Here is a 22,743-nt window from a genome sequence, read left to right as displayed (position 1 = left end):
CAGCTCTCAACTCATAGTTTTATCCGATTAATAATTGAATTTCCTACAAGACTAGTTAGTTTGATGTTATAATTTTTATTTGATTATTTATGAAATACAGATTAAACAGAAAAGGTTAAAAAAATTTAAATTGTGTACATGGTAACTACACGATAACTACACATTAGGATCCTGTCCACTGAATATTTGGTAGAGCCGCTTTTTAAGTTTAATATCGATTACCGTATTAAGGAAAAATAGTAACTTATAATAAATATATTACTGAATGGGATGTAGAAAAAGGTGTTTCCTACTTTCAACATATTTATTTACTCTGTTATTAGCTATGGGGTTCAACAGGGATGTATAATTATATTTTGCCTAATTTTCAAGAAGAATTCTAGTGTTGGTAAGGTGCTGCTGTTAGTCGTTAAGCTGCGATCTTGTTCAATTTTCGTTCTTAAATTCGTCAAGATTAGAGACTATTTTCCCTGTTTACGCTGAATAATCTCCTCTTTGAGCGTCCTAATGCGATCCCGTTCCGCCCGCAGACTCTCCGCCTGGCCGCGTAGGTCACTGGTGAAATCCGTAAACATGTTTAGCATTGAATTCAGCAGCTCCGCGTTATCTGGGGCAGCGGCGGTGCGAGCTAGCTGGGGCGCCTCTTCCGCCCCGGCTGGCACTCGAACTTCCCTGGTGGCATTCGATGAGCTTGTCGTTTGTCGGCTGCTCTGACTTGAGATAGTGGAGGTCTGCGAAGATTCCCTGGTGGACACGTGCTGCTCGATCAGGTTTGTAGTATCGACCATGTGCTGGACTCGTTTGAATTGGGCCTTCAGGTTGGCAATCTCATTCAACTTTTCCTGCAGATAACTAGCTGTTTCCTCTTTGTTCTCATCGCAGTGTTCCTCTTCCTCTTTTTGGACACCTTCTGCAGAAGCGGCGGCCACTGGTTCGGGATCGACTGGAGCTGCGATTGGCGTTTCTGATGGGCTGGGCGGCGCTGCCAGAGGCTGCTGCTCTTCTCCGTGGCCTGTCTGCCTTAGCTGCTGGCGCTGGGCATTCAGTCGGGTGAGCTCTGCAGCGCGTGTTCTCAAGGTTTCCATCTCCTCCAGCAGCTGACGATGTTCCTCCTGCATCTCCTGAAGCTGCCGATTGGAGGCGGCCAGGCGCTTCAAAAAATTGACAATATTATTTTTTGAAATCTCTTAAAATCCGATTACAGCTTACCTCACTGAGGGCGGCATTGTCCCCATTTGGTGGTCTGTTCAGCTCATTGACCATTATGCAGCTGAATGAAAAGTGTAAAAAATCGTAATCTTAATATTATATCGGGCAGATTGGTAATGATTTGAAAACAAACACATGCCCACCACCACGAAGCACTGTCTATAAATAAATTGTTCCTTGTCGGATTGACTTTTCGGTTAGGAATGTGTCAATCATTTTTACGCTTTGCTTTTCAAATGCGGCAATTGTAGGAGGACAATTCCCATCAATTCAGCACATCAGCAATTATGTAAACTTACATAGAGGAACTTACATATAATAATAATACACTCAACAAATGCAGAAATGTGTTTTTCAAAATATACAATATATGTATACTGTATTTATTTATTTTCCTTCCGTAGAGCGCCGAGCAGTGCACAGATTGATGCCAAAGATCCAACTGAATCGTGCCGAAAATGAAATTCTTTCAAACGATCTTGTCTATAAGTAAAAGTGCGGTCGGTGGCTGGCCCAGGCGGCGAACGTTTCCGTCTTGATGTGAGGCAGCTAGGAAATCAGAGGCGAATGCACAGAGTACAAGCAAAACGATATATGTACATACATACATATGTACATATCTTTTATGGGAAGACACCCAAGAAATCATATGGAAAATTGTACAGTCAAGAGTCATTGTTTTTGCAGCTAATAATTAGTTTGTCAGCTTCGCGGAGAAGACATTGATGGCGTAGTGATAAGACAATCAATTGATTGTACTTAACAGAAAAAGCCTTATAAAGGAAGACTTCAGCCAGCTGTTGGGGTTATAAGCTGACAATGACTGGAGGTAAGTAGCACCCAATGTGTAATTTGTGCCTTTGATGGTGATTCATTTGTTTCGTAGCAAAACGACTGTCAATTCTCGGACTGCTGCTGTGCAGCCATTTTCTGGTTAAAGCAGTAGATGCTGATGATTTGCAGGCTAGAGAAGATGACGGCGCACCCGCATCTAATGATCTGATCTTGGGCAACCTCAGCCTCTGCGAGAACGTGGCCGACAGTGTGTTTTTGCCGTATGTGGGTGACTGCAACAAGTACTACCTCTGTCGGTGTATGTGCGATCCTCAAGATAAATCGAATGTTCCATGTTGATGTTATTTTTATGTCATTTCTCAGATGGAGAGGCCATTGAACTGCAGTGCGAATGGCCTTACCTGTTCAGTGCCCCCACCCAGAGCTGCGTGAACTCCACTCAGGCACACTGCTTGCCCACCTGCTCCAATTTCCAGCTGACCACCTTCAGCTATGAGCGAACATGCACCAAGTATGTCCTCTGTTATTATGGGCATCCGGTTCTGAGAGAGTGCCTGGATGGCCTACAGTACAATGCACAAACGGATCGTTGCGATTTCCCCCAGAACGTGGACTGCGTGGAGTCCGAGTGCTCCATCTACTACAATGCCTACCAATTGCACTACGTGCCCAGCAAAGTCTCCTGCGAGAAGTATTTCCTCTGTGGCAATGGCGTGCCCAGGGAGCAGACTTGTACTCCCGGATTGTACTTTAGCACCAAATGCAACTGCTGCGTTTTACCATCCAATTCTGACTGTCAGGTGGGTTAATTTTGGATGAATTTTTGTTCAATGAACCAGAAGGTAATCCAATGTTCTTGAAGATCCCCTCCCGGAAGAAAATAGTCCAACCGTTCTCACGACTGTCACCACGGATTGCCGATATAATGTGTCCCTCTGCGGGTGTACATTTTTATTCGCACGAGTCGCGCAAGGATGCCTATTACTTCTGTGTGGATGGCCATGGCTTGACCCTGGACTGCTCTCCTGGCCTGTGGTACGATGGCAAGGAACAGGAGTGTCGAGAACCCAAAAATGTAGAGCTCTGAGAGAAAGCAATAAATAATACAAAATATAATGAAACTTACTCGACGAAGATGGTTATATTTTGGAAAAAATGTAATTGGAAAATTAATTGGCTCCTTAGCTGTATCTTTAGACTTAGATATGCAATGACTGCACCAGGCCGAAGGCCGTTGCGGGTGAATCCTCCTTCCGCCCAACCGAGGGACACTGCCGCATGACGCGTGACTTGTAATACCGAACCGGTCGCGTACAGGCAGGAAAGCTAGATTTTCTACTAGTATTCGAGGAAAATGATAGCTAAACGGACTAAAAGAGCTAATAATGGATTCAAAACATTAAAATACTAATACTAAATACGGAAAAGGTATGTTAGCATTAGTAAAACATTGCTTTCTTTTGCGTGTAATAAAATTTATCGATTTGATCATCGTAAAAAGGCGTGTGTCGCTATTCACACCTACATTGCTAGCCATCCATCAAAAGCCAAACATATTTTTGAGAGACAAGTGCAATTTATTTTCTGTGAGGGATTCTCCTTAAGCAGTCGCGAATTGAGGTTCACGGCATTCCTCGCGCTTGGCATCGTAGACGAGACCGGGTGTGCAATCCAAGGTGACACCACGTCCATTCAGGCAGTAGTAGTAGGAATCCTGGCGGTTCTTGTGTGCATAAAAGTGAGTACCCTCGGCAGGGCATACAATGCCGGCGCTTCGGGGAGGAGCCTTCGCATAGGGCAGGATATTGCGCTGCAGAGTCTCCACCTGAAAGAAATATCGCAAGATTTGATATGCTCCCAAGATGAAGACGAGGATTCCACTCACCGTGCAGTTGACCTTCGAAGCGAAGTCACAGCTTGTCGTCGCGGCATTGTATTGCAGGCCGCGGGTGCAGTTCCGGACTTGTGGCAGACCATCCACACAGACAAAGTACTTGTCGCACAACGACTTGCTGGCTATGTAGACAATGGCCGCAGGATTGTTCTGCCTGACACAGAGGTTGTCCACGCAATCCACATATTGTGGGTAGTCGCAGCGATCCGTCTGGGCATTGTACTGCAGGCCGTCGGAGCATTGTCGAAGTACGGGTGTGCCGTCGAAGCAGAGCACGTACTTGGTACAGGTGCGGTCGTAGCAGAAAGATGTGAGGCCTTTGGCGGGACAAGTGGGCAAGCACCTGACTTCCTCCACAACCACGCACTGCTGATCGGTAGCATCGAAATAGTAGCCTTGCGGGCACTCCCGAGGCACAGCCGTTTCACCTGGAAAAGAGAGTCATAAGCTGCAGGGGATAAGGAGTCACAGTCACTCACTCATGCACAAGTAGTACTGGCTGCAGTTGCTGATGTGCGGCAGGAACAGATTGCTGACGACACCCGAGCAGATGTTGATGTCGGCTCCCATGGCTCCATAGCTTCCAATAAGGGCTGTCAAGGCCAGCAGGGTCAGGCGGTACATCACTGTTGGAGAGTTGGATAATAATACTAGATCTGAGCCATGCATCCCGTACTCACTTGTTGGTCTAGTCTTCCTCTGTATACTGTTGTCTTGGTATAACAAGCTCCTCCATTTATAGCTAGCCCTTTTTGGCAATCAGCCGCTGGCGATGTGTTTGGCTCACTGCAAATTGCAAAACTTATCAGATGAGGATGCATGATTGCCTGTTGTTATTACTATCGCTCGAAACTCGTCTCATTCAAATTCGGTTGGGACAGATAAGGGCAACAACACCCAATTTCGAGTAAGTTTTAACGAGAAGTTAAAGTGCTGCCGTTCATTAGGGCAACACGTGTTACGAATATTAATATTAATGAAATTCGCATTTCACAACCTAAAGATCCTTTGTAATAGCTTCTCAGAGCAATTACATAGTTAGGAACTTTCGCCGGAATCGCTTCGAGACAGAAGCTTGAAATCTGCATGAGAAAATAGTTCAGAATACGTACATACATATGTATGTACCTATAGAAAATAGATACGAGTTGTATACAGCTTTGATGGCGCAAGATATGATATGTTAGATGAGGTATCGTGTGCTATGATCTCTTGCGATCAATCATGAGCTATACAGATTCCTGATTCCTGGAACCTTATCTTTGTTTAGAAATGTTTAGCGCAGACAAATTGAATGCTGAAATGTTTGGGGAAATTAAAATGTAGTTCTCCTGCGGGAGTCGTGTGCCGAAATGAGTGGATCGATAAGAGAGCTGTGGCAAGAACTCATTAGACGACACTACTTTCCGCTCGAGCGCAAAACATGGCGAATAAAAATCCAGCACTTTAAATTGATATAAATTGCATATTTATCGGGTGATTGAGAAACAGTTGACTTGCGGATCTCGTGCTATCCAGGAGTAAGTAGCTCGGAGTCAAAGTTTCTCCAATACCCGTTCATTCCGTATCTTTCTCTGCGCAGTGAACTGGCTGATGTACTTGGGCTTACTGGTGGTCCTTTTCCTAATCGAAAATGTTTGGGGCGACGATAACGAGGGTCTGGTGGTAGCTCCTTCGCCCAACGATGATCGCGAAGGGGAGGACGATATCTCCCAGTATGACATGTACAAAAACACTGATATAGATGTATGCGCCAACGTTGCTGATGGCGTCCACCTTCCCTATGTCGGCAGCTGTAGCATGTGGATCGAGTGCGAGAGTGAGTGGGAAAAGCAACAGCTGGCTGGGTGGGAAGGCAACGTGCCAGATTGGTTCACCTTTCTTTGTTTCTTCCAGATAATACCATTAAGGGAACTGGAGATTGCAAGGTGCACGGGATTAATATGTTATTCGATCCTGTCCATCAGCTGTGCTCCCCTCCGAATGACGTGCAGTGCCAGCCCACCTGCTCCGAACTCACGCTAAGCAGTTTCTGCTATGACAACACCTGCACCAAGTATATCCTCTGCTACTATGGGCGCCCGGTTCTGAGGAAATGCCACGACGGCCTCCAGTACAACAACATGACGGATCGCTGCGACTTCCCCCAGTACGTGGACTGTGTGGCCAACGAGTGCTCGGCAATAGAACAGCCAGAGAACATAACTTACCTGTCAAGCAAGGCCAGTTGCGACAAGTACTTCATCTGCTCCGATGGCCTAGCATGGGAGCAGCAGTGTTCTGCCGGTCTCTACTACAATCCCGAGTGCAAGTGCTGTGACTTCGCCAAAAACGTCAACTGTACCGTAAGCTATGATCGGGATATTGAGAATGGATATGCCTTTATCTGACACACGACTTGTATGAACATTTAGGTGGATGCAGTAGCCCGGAACATTCAGCCCTATTACCGGTCGCCCCTGCGCCGCGCCGACATCGATTGCCCGATGGTGGGAGTGAACTTCTATCCACATAAGTCCCGCCTGGATGCTTATTACTACTGTGTGGATGGACATGGCCTGACCCTGGACTGCACTCCTGGTCTTCACTTTGACCCGAAGGTTGGGGAGTGCCGCGAGCCGAAGTTTGTTGGCTCCTAAAAATAAACGATGCTAGTATTTCTCTTGAATGCTATGTTGATCGGTTCTGCCTTTCTCTCAAAGTCTCCCTCTTCTTCGGTCCTCCTTTCATGGGATGCACGGAGAGCCGCCTGACTTACCTTCTGTCTAATTTAACCTGGTTGAACATCCTGCTATCTATCCATCTCACTCTGAAAGCTTTCAAAGCTCAAAAAGCTTCAGTATGGCAGTGGCGGCTTGGTTTGAATTTGGTTACTTTTCAATGGCGTTCGCGCAAAAGGCGCATGTTCCGCACACTGGCGGGAGAGCAGAGATGGAGAGAGCTTGCTCCATTCATGCTCTACCGCCGGCCTGCCCTGCCGCACGCCACTGAATCTGTGGTGCTTTTGCAAACACAAAATGAAAGAACAAACACCAAGTCTCTCAGCAGCTCGTGAAAAGTGAAAACGAAATGCTTCTTGGCTGGCTGCTGCATTCAGAGGCACAGTCGGCTGCGAGTCCTACGGCAGCGCGCGCTTCTAATACGAACGACGGGTGGCGCGACCAGAACAGGCAAAATAGCCTTAAGAAATAAATTTATTCGTGGAGTGGAGTCAGGAGAAGAGCTTGCAATTGAATACAAAAGTCGCAAGTCGCGTGAGTGTCCCTATCTCTGGCTCTGTATCTGTCCGTCTGTCCTTCTGTCCGTCTGTGTGCGAGTGAAAAGCATTTTTAAGAGGATATCCATTGCGAGGGTGTGCGTGTGTGTATCGTGTCGGGTCAGTTGAGCGTTCAAGGACTTTTTCCAGTGCTGCGCCAACAACAAAAGCACCAACAATATGTGTGCAATAATACCAACAGCCACAACGAACGTGACAGAAACGTGCCCATAGGAAAAGGCATTGAAAAGCCCCAAGGAAAATATACATGTATATTTGAGAAATATTTTAAGAAAATATTGCAGGTAAAAAAGCGAGCAAGCAAATGGCTGACGGATTGACATGCACTTGAAAGCGACCCCCACACAGGCACACAAATCCCCAATATAGGTGCACACACAGACACCTACACCCATACCTATACCACTTTCTCCTCTATACAATTCCGTTGCATTGCTAGAATTGCTCATACGCAGTGTGTGCCATCAAGTGGGCAGGGATTTTGTTCGTTTTTGTGGCTCTTGTAGAGGAGACACAGAAACAGACAGCCAGACAGACAGACAGAAAGTCAGTCATCCAGCCCGTCAGCCAGTCCTCATATTATTCATCTACCTTTAGCCACTCCAACCCCGACCCGTCCTGTGGTACAGGTCCCATACCAACCAATTCCACCTCCCCGAGCAATTTTCCTTTGCAAAGTCACTCGAATGAGGCAAAATTCACTTCCCGCCAACGAAAAATCGCATAAAAGGGGCGAAAAGTAAAAGGCAGGAACAGCGCAGCACACAAAGGTTAATGGCAAAAAACCAACCGTCCGAGTGAGAGTAAAAGGGGGGTTGGTGTTTGTGTTGGTGTTGGCAGGAGGGATGTGCACGCTTTAATGTTTAAAAGTTCTGTTTGGTGTTGGGCATCTTGAGGTTAAACTCTCGGCATTTAGGGGCATACGATTAAAGCGTCAGACATTGGGTTCCGAATGTGTTTGGCGATGCTCTTACTCACCCAAGAATTTAAAATCGAATCGTTCACCCACCGCCAAGGAATTCCTTACAATAAACATTTGCAACGATTTTAATATATACATTCTCGTACTATGCCCATTCAAGATTATCTTTATCACTGGGTGGCGGTGGCTCGATTAATTTCAATTTCCGCTATGATTTGAGATGGTTTTCTGGCAGCTTGCCCAAACAGCAGACGCCCTCGAGCCAGAAGAGGTCTCTATGGCCGCACGACGTTCAGCTGTTTCCGTGGTGTAGCGGTTATCACATCTGCCTAACACGCAGAAGGCCCCCGGTTCGATCCCGGGCGGAAACAGATGAAACTAACTTTTTTTAATAACTTTCAGATCAGAGCTATTTCCGCATTTTTTTTTTGTACCAATTTGTGTTTTACTTTTAAAGCTATTTGGAAAGTTGTGACGTACTAAAAGTAATTAAATGATAGAATTTAAACCAAATAATATAATTCTGTTTTGTTTTAGACTTCTTGTCAGTTTCGTTTCTGGGAATTCTCATGATAAATTCTCATCAGATCTCTTGTCAGATCTTGCCATATACATATATTCCTAATATATGCATTGGCATGAAATTTAGTAGACAATTAGTCGACCTTTTCATTGAGCTAGCTTTCCTTGAAAAATTCGAAAAGACAGGAATATTCCCCTTCTTTTTCTAAAAGTAACAAAAAAACGTAAAGGTCAAGGAAATATTAGAGCTCGAGGTTTCTCCATAAACATAGACTTATGTATATTAAAATCCTTCGTTAACTTGGAATTCAGCTATTTAAATAAGTAGCTAAACAAAAAAAGTTTGGTAGAATTCGAGATAAATCAAATCCCAATCATGTTTCCGCCCGGGATCGAACCGGGGGCCTTCTGCGTGTTAGGCAGATGTGATAACCGCTACACCACGGAAACAGTTGAAATTGTCCCCGACCAAAGGTCAACTTCAGAGGCCCGGCTCAGCCCCCAGCTGGCGAGGGGCCAAGGAAACTGGTTCAGTGAATAAAATCAAAGTCTATTTAAATCATTCAATGATTGGGCAGTCTGCCATTGTTTAGTGTTTCGGATTTGTGAGGGCCAGGGGGGCAGTGGTGATAATATATATGTAGATATGTACATATGTATGTATATTAGTGTCTAGAGAGGTGTGGACTAGGTGCTGAGGTAGTGATTGATACGGCTATAGTGTGTATATTTATAGGAAAAATTTGTATCGTAGTTAGGTTTCACGGCGACAATGGTTCTTTGTCGGGCAACCGATTCTTTCATTCCTTTATGAAAGTCTATCTATAGTCATACTTGAGTTGGCCAAAAAAGTGGCTGCCATTGAGAGCGCACTCCTATAATATACACAATGTCAATGTCCGAGTTGAGTTTCTTCAAGTTCCGCACGAATCTTAACCAAATCGAGCTGAACTTTCGCTAGACAACAAAACTAAATTTGTAATCATACGCTAACGAATGGGAGGGGTGGGGAGGGGTATTTGGCTCTGGGGAGAACACAAATCAAGCGAACAAAAATCATTGAACCCGGGACCCGGAGAAGGACACGGACCCGAGTTCGAGCCCGAACCCGGACAAGGGGCCAAAAACCCAAATAGAAATGTCAGTGGCGCCAGGCAAGAAACGAAACCGAAATGAACCTATCAAAAGGTTGTCAAAATGTCTCTTTTAAATATGTTTATTTTATTGGCCCGACTCGTACTTGGGTATTTATTTATTTGCACTTTGCTCTGTCCTGCTCTGCCACTCTTCTCCTCCGGCACTGTATTGTATAATTTCTCTCGAGAACTCTCCCAGGACCTCCTCCTCCTGCTTCTGCCTTAAGACGTTGACAGGCATTGAACTTTGAACCTTGCCACCAAGTGAACAGGAAAGTTCCCACAGTAAAATCAGCTTTATGGTGCGGTGGCTTTTATGGTTCTCGGACCACAGTGCCTATAAAACATACATATGTACATATGTACATGTGTCTTTATGTGAGTACATCTGTACACATCCCTTGTCTGTTCGTACGGATGGGTCGGGCCATGTTGTATGTGGGATAATTTTAAAAATTCATTATCTTTCTGGCGCTGTTTAAGTGCGATTTCTGCTGTTGTCATCGTTGATTGACTAATACCACAGCGGCACTGCCACAGGAACCAGACACAGAGGAAAACCCGACAGACAGTTCAACGAACAGCTAAGCGGGCTAAGAATGGAGCTGAAAGTTGGTCCAAAGACAGTCAACGGGAACCAAGGAACAGTCGGAGGAATCATCATAATCCATCTTTGAATAGTTTGCGAACCTGAAGTTCTTATTTATTTCTTTCTCTGCGCTCAACTTTACTTTCCACTGTGCAGGTCCTTTTCTAACACCGCACTTTTGTGGTCCAAATATCCCAAATACTATCCCGATTCGAGCACCAATCCCCCATACTGTCTATGTGTTTTGGCGCGCTGGGGCTTTTGTGTCTGTTGTTGTTGGTGGTGGTGGTGGTGGTGCTGCTGCTGCTGCTGCCAATGACACGGGAAGTGAAAGCAGCCAATGAATGTTTTAGTCGTATTTTTCGGGAGGGTTCCTTGACCAGGCGGCAGAGAAGTCTGCAGAAAACGAGCAACCTTTGTTCCTTGTTGCACCTTTAAAAAGGGGAATCTTTGGCAGGACTTTAGCAAGAGTTCAAAACCGAGGCACAAAGAGGAAATGTCTGACGAAACAGAGGGAGACAGAGAGAGCGAGCGTGCGAGAGAGAGAGAGAGAGAGAGAGATAGAGAGTGTGTGGCAGAAGAGGTAGGTAGCCAGCCACACACAAAAGACAAGGGAGAGTGCAGCATCATAAAATACGATGTGCACGTTTCCTGTTTTAGCTTTTTGGGGCAGCCTGAGGAGGACTCTCTTCCGTCTGGCAGACACAAAGCTAAATGTACTCAGATTCGCTTTGTCTGGTGTCCGCATCGCAGCTTGAACTTCAAATAAGTTGGCAGCACAGCACTCTATGCCAACTGTCTGCTGTCCCTGTCGTCCCAACATGTATTCCTTTTATTATGCCTTTCAAAGAAACGAAATAAGAAATAAAAGATTCAACAGTAGTCTTTGGGTTTTCTGCTCGGCTGCACGAATACCCTACCGACTGCAGGAGCCACTCTGTACACCGAGAGAAACACAATAAGATAAATAATAATTCCTGTACATCCAACATTCTTTCTTTGCAGTCAAATCCTTCCGCCCCAGAAGCTCCAAGTAATCCTACTGCTCCATTTGCTCTTCCAGGACGTGCAAATGCATTTCTGGATAGACAAGCGGTCGCAGCAATGCGGCTTCGGACGCTCTCGTGTTGCTGCCTCCCTCTCTCATGCCGGGAGCGGACTCAGCTATGGCCATCCGCCCAGGCGCGCCAAGTCCTCCAGCTGCAGCACCATGCCACCCGTGCACAGATCCCTGCCACAGACGCCCTATGACTGCCATCAGCCGGGCACCAGTCGCCAGTCCCAGTCCCAGTCGCAGTCGCAGTCCCACTCCCAGTATGCCAACAACAATTCACTGCACGGCCAGCAGCACCAGCAGCAACATCAGATGATGCAGCAACATTCCACCAACAACAACAATGTGAACAGCAGCCACATGGCTGCCACAGGAACTCCAACTGCCAGCAACAACATGTAATGTACCATCCAGCCGTATATTTTTTTTCGCACTTTTCGGTAACCTTTCCCTGAGTATCCTTTTGGCAGTGAGTTATGTCGATTAGACGCAGAACCTGCAAGTTCGCCAAGGAAATCTACTGTCTAGCAACTGAATGGGGGGGAGCTTAGGTCACATAGTATTTAAGTGTCTCTTGCCTTAGGGACTTGTTCTATATGTTTTAGCTAAATGCATTTTAGTGCATACTTTTTTGAAGCATTCGCAGACAGAGCATGTTTTATGTTTTTGGACAGGCAATCAGCAATTGAAACGATCCGAGAATACCGCTAATGCAAAATCAATACCAAATCCTCAAAAATCGCTTTGATCAGCCGACTCTTGCCCCATGCTCTCTTTCGCTGTCTCTTTAACAGTGTGGCTTAGCAGTTAGGGAAATATATTTTCTTCCCCGCTAGTTCTCCATTTAAATACAATTTAAACAAATCATTCAAGTTTGTCTTCCTCTAATTTCCGTACCACTTGCGCAGAACAAACAACAACGCGAGTGGCACTGCTTCTGCGGCGGCGGTCCTCACCGGAAGTGGAACCATCGTGCCCCTAGTCGCGCGTGGCTCGCGTTATCACCCCAGGACGCAGCAGCAGACGCAACACCAGTACAGCTATCACCATCCACAATTCGGGAACATGGTGCCTGTCAGACACCACGATACACATCAGCAGCACCAGCAGCAACAGCAGCAGCAACAGCTGCAACAGCAGCAACATTCCGGCGTCTATGCGTGAGTGTCCAAGATAGTCCTAGACATATCCTTCCCAGACTATAACAATCTTTGTTTCCCAGCGATGATGCATACAGCGCCTATCACCATAATCCCCATCAGCAGCAGCAACAGCTGCAGCATCACCACCAGCAGCACATCAGCAGCAGTCACTCCCACAATCATCGACAATCGGCCGCCTATGCCACGCCGCGTCGCCACAACTCCAGCAGCAGCATGAGGCAGCAGCCAGCAGCCGCGGCAACATCCGTCATAGCAGTAGCACCAGTGGCCAGTGCTCCCGCAACATCCGCCCAGACGACGCACAGCAACCAGTTGCAACAGCAACATCATGCTCTCCTGCAACACGCAGACTCCCAACTGCTGCCCAGCCATCTCAAGTGCGGCATGTGTGCCTCCCTTGTGCTGGCGTCCGTGTTCGTGGCCGGCACCAAGTTTTACTTCGACCACCAGGGCACCGGTCTGGAGGTGCTGATCTTCTGCGCCTTCTCGGCCACCTTCTTTCTGGCCGCCTGCATGGTCAGCCTGTGCCGCATCCCAAAAGGGCTGTTGTCGGGCCGTGGTGGGGCCAGGGCTACGGTGTGCCACAGCCGCGGGGTGAACGCCGCCATTCCAGGATCCAGTGCATCTGCGGTCGCCAGCTGCCTGATGGAGTTGAGCGATGTGCGGTACCTGGAGGAGCGGCAGGTAACCACTGCGAGTGCGGCAACGGCCGGTCCGCCGCCCTACCATATAGCGATCCTGCTGCCGGAGCAGACGGCCGCAATGGGCAAGCAGATGCCGCTGGATGAGTCGCCGCCGCCGTCCTACGACAAGATTCTAGTGTAGGCCAGTGGTAGCGAGAGGGCTTTGAGGGATTTTGAGGAATTGAGCCTCAGTTTGATCGAATCACGAACCCCGAACCCTGCTCCCTGCTCCCAGTCGCCCAGTGCCAAGTACTTGTGCTCAGTATTTTTCTAAAACGATATCCCCTTTATATAAACATATACACGGCATAGATATATATATATATATCAGATATACATATACTTATTTATGGATATGTACTTTTAAGCTCCGACTAATATTTTTACACTTTGACACATTCTAAATCCCGAACTAGGACCCGACACTGACCACGACCGCGACCCCGACCCGAACAAACAAACACTCTTTCGACCCAAAGATGTCTTCTTCTACTGTCATTTTTGTTCTGTGATATGCTCAAGAGAAAGAGATCAAGCTATAGCGATCGAAGAGATCGAAGTACCATATACTATATTACCCTTTAGCCACGAAACCAGAAACAAGAAACACGAAACAAGCAACAAACCAAAGCAACGACAAGAGGAAATACTGTAGAAATACTCGGTAGCAGGTGCCGTAGATACTTACACATCAAGCAGCAGCAGCAGTATTAGTAGGATTTTAAGTAATTAATTAACCAATCAAATTTATCAAATATGGAAAGGGTGCGCAATATGCAGTACATTAATAAATAAAGGATAAAGATTATTGGAAGTTGAATTTGAATTTGTATGCTGTGGCGCCATCTGACATTCGTTTTTCGCCCATTTCTTGCAGCCCTGGCCACACCGACTGGGTGTGGTGTGTCGATTTTTTTTTTCATTTTTAATTTCTGTGGTGAACTTCAAGATTTGAAAGCATGTTTTGAATCTCTTTATCTTTGCTGATTTCCTTTGCAGAAAAAGTGATTGGGCGGCCTTGACACATATGTGTTCGGAGCAAAGAAGATACATCAATTGGTGAAATTCGTGAAAGATAAGGGGTACAAGAACAGCGATAAGACAGACCAAAATTTGCCATAAAAGGCCCAACCGATTGGCATTTTCCATCATCCACAAGTACAACATTTTTCACTATGGTTACCAAAGCCGCGACTCTGCTTTGCCTGCTGCTCCTGACTGGAGCTCTGACTTTCGGTCAGGGAGAGGAGTTCCCGCAGTGTGTGGATGTGGCGCTCGAAACGTTTGTGATGGCCGTCGAAGACTGCGCCTCGTACATCTACTGCAATGGGGAGGACTCCTTCAGAGACAGCTGTCCGGATCAGACCTACTTCGATGAGAAGGCCCAGGAGTGTGCCTTTGACGATGCGGGATTCTGTCTCAGGGGAGCTGCCACTCTAAACGCGACGGAGGCCGAAACAGAAGCAAGCGCTCCAGAGGAGGTGCTCCCAACTATTACGGCGCCCGCTGGTGCACCTGGGAGTAATCCTTCCCCAGCATCCAATCCACCGGCATCTAGCTCAGCACCTGTGAGTCGTCCCCATTGCGACGCCTCCAGCGATAGCTTCCATCCTCACCCGCAACGATGCGAGTACTACTACCAATGCCTAAGCGGTTACCTCACGATTGTCCGATGCCCCTACAATTACGGATGGGACCATCCCAAGCAGCAGTGCCTGCCCCTGTCGGAGGTTCAGTGCTATAGCTCACTGATCTATGGATTTTAAGGGGAATGGGGAATGGGGCAGGGCTATGGGTTAGGGATAGTTTATTTTGTGGTATTTTCAGCCTCCAATCTTAACCCAAATAGAGGCACACAGATGACAATAATAAATAAGTATTTGTGGCATTTTAATGAATTGAAAAAGTGCATAATGAAGGTGCTGGCTGGCTGGCTGGCTGGCTGGCTGGCTGGCTGCTCGGCTGGGTGTTGGGTGCTGGGTGCTGGGCGCTCTCTCCACACACCCTCCACGTCTCCATCTAGCGGTTCCATTTGTATTTGTCAGGCATAATTCAAATCCACTTCGCAGGTACGAAATGTATTTTCGTACCGTACCGCTGCGAGAGGCGGTGTCGTCTGCTGTCGCCGCTTCCACATTTTATTGCAAATTAATAATGCACATGCAGGCGGCCACCAATGTGCTGCAGTGCTTTTGTTGTTGTTGCTGTGCCTTTGGCTGGCTTGGGCATGTCAATTGTGTCTAGAGGAGAACTGGCCACAGCTCCTGCCTCGGATGGCTCGGATGCCTGAGATGCTTCAGATGCGGATTGGGGATGGGGATGGGGATGGGGCCCAGGGCTCACATGATGATGATTTCCAACCAACAAATGTTTTGATTAACTAACTGCTGGGGGCAGCCAATTAATTTGGCCAAGAGACTCGATCGCGAGTACAAAACTGCTGAGATTTCTCTTTTCTCTGGCGCTGCGCTGCTCTGTCTCCTCATTAATTAAAGAACATGGAATCGGGCGACAAACTGCGACAGCAACAGCGGCAGCGATGGCGATGGCGACGTCGACAGCGAGCCAGAGAGGAGAGCCAGTCAGATTCAAATTCAAATGGACTAAACAAATGGCACCACAAGCACAGAGGAACAGCAATAGAAACAGCATCAACAACAACAACAACAAGAGCAAAAGCAAAAGTCAGAGCATAGCCAGAGCCAGAGGAAAATTGTCAAGAGATGGACATTCGAAAAATAGAAAATCTCCAACTAAAACCGAAAGAATTGAAACATTTTCGGATTTTTTCATTTCAGATGCGAGCAGCAAACGGTTAACAAAGGTGCGCAGCACGACAGATCCGTCGCCGAATCGGAAAGGGAAAATTCGTAACGGGCGCGAAAAGTGTCGCCAGAGGAGGGGGGCATTAGTAAAATATATCTGAAAACAAAAACAAAAAAAAAACACAGAAAAAAAACAAGAATGTGAAGGATTTTTTTTTGTGAAACAGAACGAACAAATAACTGATTCAAATAAATTGTGCAACAAGCGAAACCTGGTAAAGGGGGGACCGGAAACCGATTGAAAAGAGTGTCGACAATCCATTGGGGAAAATGCGATGAGGATTTGGGAATTATAAAAAACCAACCACGAGCAATAAAAAACACTAAATAAAACGGTGATGAGTAACACTTCATTTGATAGCTGGCACGAGTATATCATAAAACTCAACCTGAGTAGAGGATCTGTCCCTCCGCATCCACAAGGGTCCCTCGGACCTAGGCCAGAGCAGAGCTCTCTATTATTAGCCATCCCCCAGGGACAGTGTTGGGCCGCTGGATTACGCGTGAATCACACACACAGACATGCTCGAATATATGTACGTGTGTGTATGTAGATCCGTGAATCCGTGAATCCGTGATCGTGCGAATTCTATAATGAAATTTAAATACCTAACAAAAAAGTGGACACAATTTATGTGCGCCCCATTTTATGGAACAAATGAAAGTTAAAAGACAACAAAAGCAGCAGCGAAATGAGCTTAAGAATGTTTTGCTCTTTAATGTTGTTCGTTTTTCGGGGGGAGGTGGCGGCGAAGGCGGAGGAGGAGCAGGAGGAGGAGGCGGCGGAGGCAGAGGAAAATGAGTGATTATGTGTAAAATATTACGCATCAACAGAACTGAACCGGAGATCTGAAGAGATCTACAGAAATCGAAGCAATTCCGAGGTGAGGTGGAATGAAATCGCTGGCGATGGCGATGGCAATGGCGATTGCGAGACAAAAGGCAGCCAAGGCACTTGGACAACAAATCAAAATAGACAGCCTGGCAAGAGCGTTTAGCACAGATCTTTATTTTTTTGGATGGCTATTTAAAAACTACAACAGCAGCAGAAGCAGCAGCGGCAACAGCAACAGCCGCAGCCGTAGAATCAGAATCAGAACTGCGCTGAAAAGGCAGAGCCAGCCGAAAAGGCTAGGAAAACTAATTTCGGAAAATCAAGTAAAAACTGAGCGAAATACCAAAGAGTTACGGAAAAGAAGGCTGCCTTGCTGCTGCCTTCTGCCTGACTGCCACGACACTTTCTTGTGTGAACGAGCGCCAAAAAGGCCGCACTGTCGCACCACAGCACCACACCACCCCCTTTGACAGCATCCAACCAGCACACCCAGCCATTGTGCCCCATCAGGCATCAGGCAACCTCCACACCATCCATCGTATCTCAATACTCGTAGAGCAGAGCAGTGCTAAGATGCGATTCGGTCTCATGTGCACACATAATGGAATGAAGAAAATTCCGTCCGTCTATAGCAACAGCAACACTAACACTAACACTAACACCAGCAACAATTGCATGCTGGGCTGCCAGAGATGTGGACACCAATACGGACACGGACACGGACACAGACATAGACTCGGACACGGACTTGTCACTTTGGGTTGTTTTTCGGGACGGAGGGCGTTTGGCGGGGGGCCTCCAATGGATTGCAGTGCAGCATAGACCGAGGCAAAGAGATCTTAAAAATAGCCCTCGGACAAAAGTCTGATGAGATCTGATTGTAGTGGCCACTACCCCATCCCCATCCCATCCCCATACCATCTAGCATACCCAGATCCGAACAATGGAAATTGCCAAATTTATAGTGCACCCAGAAACCCACAAAAGAGCAACAACCACCACCTCAACCAGAGACAGTCCCAGGCCAGGCCAGACCAGACCAGACCCGCCAAGAAAACTTATTTTATTTGAATAAATTTAATTTAATTGCCAGCAAGAAAACACGAAACAATCTCTGATGTGTGTGCGTGTGAGTTTTTATTGTAATTTAGATTCGTCAACCAGTATGCGACGCGACACTCTCTCCTCCGTTGGGATCCGTGATGCCTGGGCGATTGTTTTCTTGCCCAACGATGCGCTGACAGATACAAATTGCAGGGAATACATACATATATGTACATCCATCTTAGATAGAGATGGATCATATCAAGGAATGCATTCCACTGCGCGGACAGATGAACAGGACAGTTATTTGCGAAGGAAAATCCAAGAAGCATTTCATTAACTTTTCCACTGAAACATAATTCCGTGGAGAATATTCAGGATTGTCCGTTCCAGATAGAGATGGCCGATGTCATGCCTCGACCGAACGCCCCTTGGCATGCCGGGGCGTATGAGTAATAAGACAACTGCTACGACATAGTACGTATACGCCGCGTGGTGCGACAGTGGCACATTGCTCGGGTCTATTAAAAAGCAACGAAATAAAACGAAAAGCGGAATATATAGCGGAATGAAGCGACACGAAAAGTGTGTGACAAAATGTTCAATAAATAAACAAGCCAAAAGGCAAACAAACAAACAAATTATGAGAGGCGAAAACAAAACTGAGTGAAAACCGAGTGGGCAACGCGAGCAGCGGGGCAGATTACTCCTCCTCTGTCATGCCACATCATCATCATAATCATCATAATCATCATCATCATCAGCCGCATATGAATGAAAGAGTAATTGCTATACATTAGAGACTAATGAATGGATTTCCCCTTCTCCCTCTCCCCGTTGCAGCGGACCTACATATGTGATCCACACATTAGATGAATTATGGAACATGTAAATACCACAAATGCAAGACTGCACCACCAGCAACAGCAGCAACAGCAACAGCATCACCAGCACCTGCAACTGCAGCAACACCAGTTCGAGCAGCATCAGCAGCACAATGATAACCAGCAGCAGTTCTGCCTCAGGTGGCACAATCATCAGGTAAGCGCACAGTTGAAGCCGTGAATCTACATCCTCAACGGTAATTTAATTCGATTTGTGTCGATTTCTTTAAAGTTGTAAAGTCGTATAGTTTTAATATACCTTATACCGTATACCTTATGCCCCAGTCAGAACATTATCCAACGCCTCAAAGTAGTGGAAATTGAAAAATAAATGACTCTTTCTATGAGAAACACCATCGGTAGGCACATCATCATCGCTCTCTCGCTCTCTCTCTCTCCTTAGTATTATCTGGGGGCTTAGTGTCGCTCATAAAACTGGACTGGACATCGTTCTGTATGGTCTGGTCTAGCGAACGAAATGTCACCCCATCTATATATAGAGGAACCATCCATCCAAAGACACACCACACCCCGATCCACATACAGATTCACACATAGTTTTCCGCATTTTCATATAGTGACAATTTTGTGTTGTCGATGTTTACTACAGCAGCCCAAAGGCCATCCAAAATAGCAGCGCAAGGGAACAGAGATGGTGGGGGGCGAGGGGTGAGGGCTCGGGCTGGGGCTGTGGCTGGGGCTGGGGCTGGGGCGGGGAAAATGTCAAATAAATGAAAAGCTACGGTACAATTGCCAAAATCCAAAGAATTTGCAGCGAGCGTAAATCTACAAGTTAGACAGCAACTGCATCGAATACAGATGCAGATGCAGATGCAGATCCACGCCTCTCCCTAGAGAGTGCCTTCCAAAAAAAAGGAACAAAAAATATTCTCTCCCGAGACGCCCTGGGAAAGTGTATTTTTATGATCTTGTGACCCAGTTCTGCTCACAATCTCTCTCTGTATGGCTGATCTCTTCCAGACCAGTTTGCTGAGCACTCTGCCCGTGCTGCTGGACCAGTCACAGCTGACGGATGTGACCATATCGGCGGAGGGACGTCAACTGCGGGCCCACCGGGTGGTGCTAAGTGCCTGCAGCAGCTTCTTCATGGAGATATTCCGTGCCCTGGAGGCGAGCAATCATCCGGTGATCATCATACCCGGAGCCAGCTTCGGGGCCATTGTTTCGCTGCTCACGTTCATGTACTCCGGAGAGGTGAATGTGTATGAGGAGCAGATACCCATGCTCCTCAATCTGGCCGAGACGCTAGGCATCAAGGGATTGGCGGATGTCCAGAACAATAATGTGAGTGCGGTCCTTGCAAATAGATTCCCCAATCCTTGCTCTAACATTGACTTCACGCTCCGGCAGCTTCCCAAGACAGCGAAGAGCGGACCCCTATATATGGAGCCACCGAACGACAAGTCGTCGGAGTTCGAGCATCGTGGCACACCATCGCCGATGCCTACCCCCACACATACCCCCACACATACGCCCACACCCACCACCACTCCTAGTCTGCCGCTCCCGCTCCCACTGCATCCCAGCCCCGCTCTTAGCACCCCGCTTCTTGCAAACAAACTGGGATCGGTGGGGGCAACGGCAGCAGCCCCTATGATCGCCACCTCCCCGCTAGAGAACCTGTTCAAGTCGCTGCAGTTCTACCCAAGCCTGCTGCCGCAGCCACTTAACTTCTCGCAGACGGCTTTGAACAAGACCACGGAGCTTCTGGCGAAGTACCAGCAGCAGTGTCAGCTATACCAGAGCGGGATACAGGAGGAGGACGACTGCTTCGGGGCCAAGCGGCTGAAGGGCGACAGTCCGCCGAAAGATTTCAAGCGGCTGGACAAGATGGGGAAGAGCCTCAAGAACTCCGCGAACAACAGCAGCAAAAGCCCCACCGAGTGCTCGGTGCCCAATCCCATTGTGGCTACATCGCCCATTACCCTGCCGCCCCCGGCCATGGCGCACTTCTCGCCCCAGTTGCCGGTGGTCAAGTGCTCCTCAGCAGGCTATTCAAATCCTCTAACACCTAACCAGATGTACACCACCAAACCTCCGCTCTACAGTTGTGCTGTCACGCCCACCGCCGCCCAGCAGGCGGCCCAAATGCACCACACCCAGGCAGTCGCCTCTACGCCCTACATCTCGGCAGAGGATCACGCCAAGCTTCAGCTCCACATCGAGCAGTATCAGCGGGAGGCAGCGGCAGCCGGAGGCATGGCTCTGGTCAGCGCCAAATCGGAGCCAAATCTGCTCTCCCTAAGCGCCGACCGCGAGAAGCAGCTGGCCTCCACCCCCATCAAGCCGCCGTCCAACTCCAAGCTCTATGCCACATGCTTCATCTGCCACAAGCAGCTTAGCAACCAATACAATCTGCGCGTGCACCTCGAGACCCATCAGAATGTGCGGTAAGTATTGATGGGAAATGGGTGAAAGAACATGGGACCAATAAACTTAGTGTTTAGGGTGGATAGAATTGTAGATGAAGGAGGAATCCCACGATGAGTTCACGAATGAAAGGTCGGAGTGCGATACATACACATATGTATGTACATATACTCAAGTTATAATATCAAATTCAATTCCACGTCTATGGTTCCTACGCTCTCCTAGCACTCCCAGAGAGTCGTAACAGCGGGCCGTTACACCGATCGGTAACAGACTGTTAACATGTTTAAATGCGGAACCCTTCTGTTGCTTTGACAGAGCTGCCGCGTGACCCAACATTTTTCTGATCTCTAAACGGTAGACAGTAAGGAACATAATTTCGTCAAACCGGGGGGCACTTGTAGTTTCTATCGAAATTGGAGTTGGAAGAAAATCATTCAGGGATTGATCGAATACAGACCATCCTTCAGACTACCTCTAAACAAGTTCTCCCAACTCTTCATTAATCTCTCCACAGGTACGCCTGCAACGTGTGCTCTCACGTGTCCCGCAGCAAGGATGCCCTGCGCAAGCACGTCAGCTATCGCCATCCTGGGGCGCCCTCGCCCTGCGAGAACGAGGCGCGACGCAAGCGAGTCTCCAAACTGTCGACTGGCACAGCCACGCCCACAGCCATGCCCACGCCCAGCCACACGATGACCAGTGGCGACATGGTGGGGGCGACAGGACAGAGCTCAACGGGATGCCCGGGCGAGACGGTGCCCAGTCCGTACCTCTTTCTACCCAATCAGTTTCAGCTGGCGGCCGCTGCAGCTGCCGTGGCGGAGTCCTCCTCGAGTGTCGCGCCCGCCTTGGATTTGGCTCACGAGGCGCCGCCTGACATCAAAAGTGAGCGGGAGCCGGCGGTGGCGAGCAATGGAGAAGCGGGAGGCGGCGAAACGAGTGCGGCGGCCACTTAGTGGTGGATGGATGTTTTCTAATTTCAAATATTGGACGGCTGCAAAGCTGGAGCACAGATGCACACACACAAACACACAGACACTGGAAACACCCACACACATGCACATACATATGGAACTTTAAATCCCCCACCAACAAAAAAAAACCAACGTCTTAGACCCGGCTGTGATACTTAGCGCAATTCGTTTTTTTCGTCTTCTATACACACACACACATACACTTACACACACACACACAAACATACACTCATAATTTATTTATTATAATTTATTCTTTTAGGACAAATTTATATTTCGTTTCGTTTTGAGCTTTCAGCAGCAAACTGCCACCAACGAGGCTCTCAAACCACAAATTTCACTTTACCTTTCACTTTTGCTCTCTCTTACGCTCGCACAAACACTCTCACACCTACACATTCTAGTAAATTAAGTACAGTTTTTTATAAATATTGTAATTATACACCAAAACACACACACCACACACACTTGCACACAAAAAGACAAGGCAAAGGACCTACTAAACCAAAATGAATAAAATGAAAGAGTCAATTTATAAGAAGC

At 47.4% G+C, this 22,743-nt stretch overlaps 7 protein-coding genes and 2 non-coding genes across 11 annotated transcripts; 6 read left to right on the top strand and 3 right to left on the bottom strand.

The window, feature by feature from the left end:
* Window positions 1–84: 84 nt before the first annotated feature.
* LOC6602205 lies at window positions 85–1,604 on the bottom strand. 2 transcript variants are annotated; one of them, XM_002027177.2, is made up of 3 exons: window positions 1,523–1,604; window positions 1,210–1,270; window positions 85–1,151 (listed from the first exon to the last, which is right to left on the bottom strand). In XM_002027177.2, the coding sequence occupies exons 2-3, from the start codon at window positions 1,261–1,263 to the stop codon at window positions 462–464; spliced, it is 744 nt and encodes a 247-aa protein (XP_002027213.1). In that variant the 5' UTR covers window positions 1,264–1,270; window positions 1,523–1,604; the 3' UTR covers window positions 85–461. The 2 variants fall into 2 exon arrangements, with proteins under 2 accessions (XP_002027213.1, XP_026847998.1); XM_026992197.1 differs by having other exon boundaries at window positions 1,509–1,527.
* A 326-nt stretch (window positions 1,605–1,930) lies between these two features.
* On the top strand, window positions 1,931–3,129 carry LOC6602204. Its single transcript, XM_002027176.2, has 4 exons — window positions 1,931–2,038; window positions 2,096–2,302; window positions 2,368–2,804; window positions 2,867–3,129. Exons 1-4 carry the CDS (start codon window positions 2,029–2,031, stop codon window positions 3,089–3,091), a joined length of 879 nt encoding a protein of 292 aa, XP_002027212.1. The 5' UTR covers window positions 1,931–2,028; the 3' UTR covers window positions 3,092–3,129.
* A 475-nt stretch (window positions 3,130–3,604) lies between these two features.
* On the bottom strand, window positions 3,605–4,567 carry LOC6602203 (protein obstructor-E). Its single transcript, XM_002027175.2, has 3 exons — window positions 4,378–4,567; window positions 3,890–4,326; window positions 3,605–3,829 (listed from the first exon to the last, which is right to left on the bottom strand). Exons 1-3 carry the CDS (start codon window positions 4,565–4,567, stop codon window positions 3,605–3,607), a joined length of 852 nt encoding a protein of 283 aa, XP_002027211.2.
* A 924-nt stretch (window positions 4,568–5,491) lies between these two features.
* LOC6602202 (peritrophin-44) lies at window positions 5,492–6,537 on the top strand. The gene is made up of 3 exons (XM_002027174.1): window positions 5,492–5,717; window positions 5,795–6,243; window positions 6,313–6,537. Exons 1-3 carry the CDS (start codon window positions 5,492–5,494, stop codon window positions 6,535–6,537), a joined length of 900 nt encoding a protein of 299 aa, XP_002027210.1.
* Window positions 6,538–7,024: 487 nt separating this feature from the next.
* On the top strand, window positions 7,025–14,042 carry LOC6602199 (myb-like protein AA). Of its 2 annotated transcripts, none has more exons than XM_002027173.2 (4): window positions 7,025–7,152; window positions 11,350–11,796; window positions 12,307–12,558; window positions 12,621–14,042. In XM_002027173.2, exons 2-4 carry the CDS (start codon window positions 11,417–11,419, stop codon window positions 13,384–13,386), a joined length of 1,398 nt encoding a protein of 465 aa, XP_002027209.1. In that variant the 5' UTR covers window positions 7,025–7,152; window positions 11,350–11,416; the 3' UTR covers window positions 13,387–14,042. The 2 variants fall into 2 exon arrangements, with proteins under 2 accessions (XP_002027209.1, XP_026848002.1); XM_026992201.1 differs by having other exon boundaries at window positions 7,025–7,459.
* Window positions 8,396–8,468, top strand: Trnav-aac. Its single transcript has one exon. It is a non-coding gene; the product is annotated as a tRNA-Val (tRNA).
* Trnav-aac lies at window positions 8,997–9,069 on the bottom strand. Its single transcript has one exon. It is a non-coding gene; the product is annotated as a tRNA-Val (tRNA).
* A 377-nt stretch (window positions 14,043–14,419) lies between the features above and the next one.
* LOC6602198 lies at window positions 14,420–15,010 on the top strand. The gene has a single exon (XM_002027172.1). The coding sequence runs from the start codon at window positions 14,420–14,422 to the stop codon at window positions 15,008–15,010; it is 591 nt and encodes a 196-aa protein (XP_002027208.1).
* Window positions 15,011–18,771: 3,761 nt separating this feature from the next.
* Window positions 18,772–22,286, top strand: LOC6602197 (B-cell CLL/lymphoma 6 member B protein). Its single transcript, XM_002027171.2, has 4 exons — window positions 18,772–18,989; window positions 19,814–20,137; window positions 20,204–21,243; window positions 21,741–22,286. Exons 1-4 carry the CDS (start codon window positions 18,828–18,830, stop codon window positions 22,180–22,182), a joined length of 1,968 nt encoding a protein of 655 aa, XP_002027207.1. The 5' UTR covers window positions 18,772–18,827; the 3' UTR covers window positions 22,183–22,286.
* The last annotated feature ends 457 nt before the right edge of the window (window positions 22,287–22,743 follow it).

The sequence above is a fragment of the Drosophila persimilis genome, unplaced genomic scaffold (genome assembly GCF_003286085.1).
Source record: "Drosophila persimilis strain 14011-0111.01,24,50 unplaced genomic scaffold, DperRS2 tig00000715-arrow-arrow-pilon, whole genome shotgun sequence".
Taxonomy (NCBI): Eukaryota; Metazoa; Arthropoda; class Insecta; order Diptera; family Drosophilidae; genus Drosophila; species Drosophila persimilis.
This window is presented reverse-complemented; position numbering and strand designations above follow the sequence as displayed.

Coding starts and splice junctions, on each gene's coding strand:
- LOC6602205 (XM_002027177.2), bottom strand. CDS start 1,263: ATGGTCAATGAGCTGAACAGACCACCAAATGGGGACAATGCCGCCCTC. Junction 1,152..1,209: donor ACAATGCCGCCCTCAGTGAG/GTAAGCTGTAAT, acceptor AATTTTTTGAAG/CGCCTGGCCGCCTCCAATCG.
- LOC6602204 (XM_002027176.2), top strand. Junction 2,303..2,367: donor CAAGTACTACCTCTGTCGGT/GTATGTGCGATC, acceptor GTCATTTCTCAG/ATGGAGAGGCCATTGAACTG. Junction 2,805..2,866: donor CATCCAATTCTGACTGTCAG/GTGGGTTAATTT, acceptor ATGTTCTTGAAG/ATCCCCTCCCGGAAGAAAAT.
- LOC6602203 (XM_002027175.2), bottom strand. CDS start 4,567: ATGCATGGCTCAGATCTAGTATTATTATCCAACTCTCCAACAGTGATG. Junction 4,327..4,377: donor CCAGTACTACTTGTGCATGA/GTGAGTGACTGT, acceptor TCTCTTTTCCAG/GTGAAACGGCTGTGCCTCGG. Junction 3,830..3,889: donor CTTCGAAGGTCAACTGCACG/GTGAGTGGAATC, acceptor TATTTCTTTCAG/GTGGAGACTCTGCAGCGCAA.
- LOC6602202 (XM_002027174.1), top strand. CDS start 5,492: ATGTACTTGGGCTTACTGGTGGTCCTTTTCCTAATCGAAAATGTTTGG. Junction 5,718..5,794: donor CATGTGGATCGAGTGCGAGA/GTGAGTGGGAAA, acceptor TGTTTCTTCCAG/ATAATACCATTAAGGGAACT. Junction 6,244..6,312: donor CCAAAAACGTCAACTGTACC/GTAAGCTATGAT, acceptor ATGAACATTTAG/GTGGATGCAGTAGCCCGGAA.
- LOC6602199 (XM_002027173.2), top strand. CDS start 11,417: ATGCATTTCTGGATAGACAAGCGGTCGCAGCAATGCGGCTTCGGACGC. Junction 11,797..12,306: donor CCAACTGCCAGCAACAACAT/GTAATGTACCAT, acceptor CCACTTGCGCAG/AACAAACAACAACGCGAGTG. Junction 12,559..12,620: donor CAACATTCCGGCGTCTATGC/GTGAGTGTCCAA, acceptor TTTGTTTCCCAG/CGATGATGCATACAGCGCCT.
- LOC6602198 (XM_002027172.1), top strand. CDS start 14,420: ATGGTTACCAAAGCCGCGACTCTGCTTTGCCTGCTGCTCCTGACTGGA.
- LOC6602197 (XM_002027171.2), top strand. CDS start 18,828: ATGGAACATGTAAATACCACAAATGCAAGACTGCACCACCAGCAACAG. Junction 18,990..19,813: donor TCAGGTGGCACAATCATCAG/GTAAGCGCACAG, acceptor GATCTCTTCCAG/ACCAGTTTGCTGAGCACTCT. Junction 20,138..20,203: donor CGGATGTCCAGAACAATAAT/GTGAGTGCGGTC, acceptor ACGCTCCGGCAG/CTTCCCAAGACAGCGAAGAG.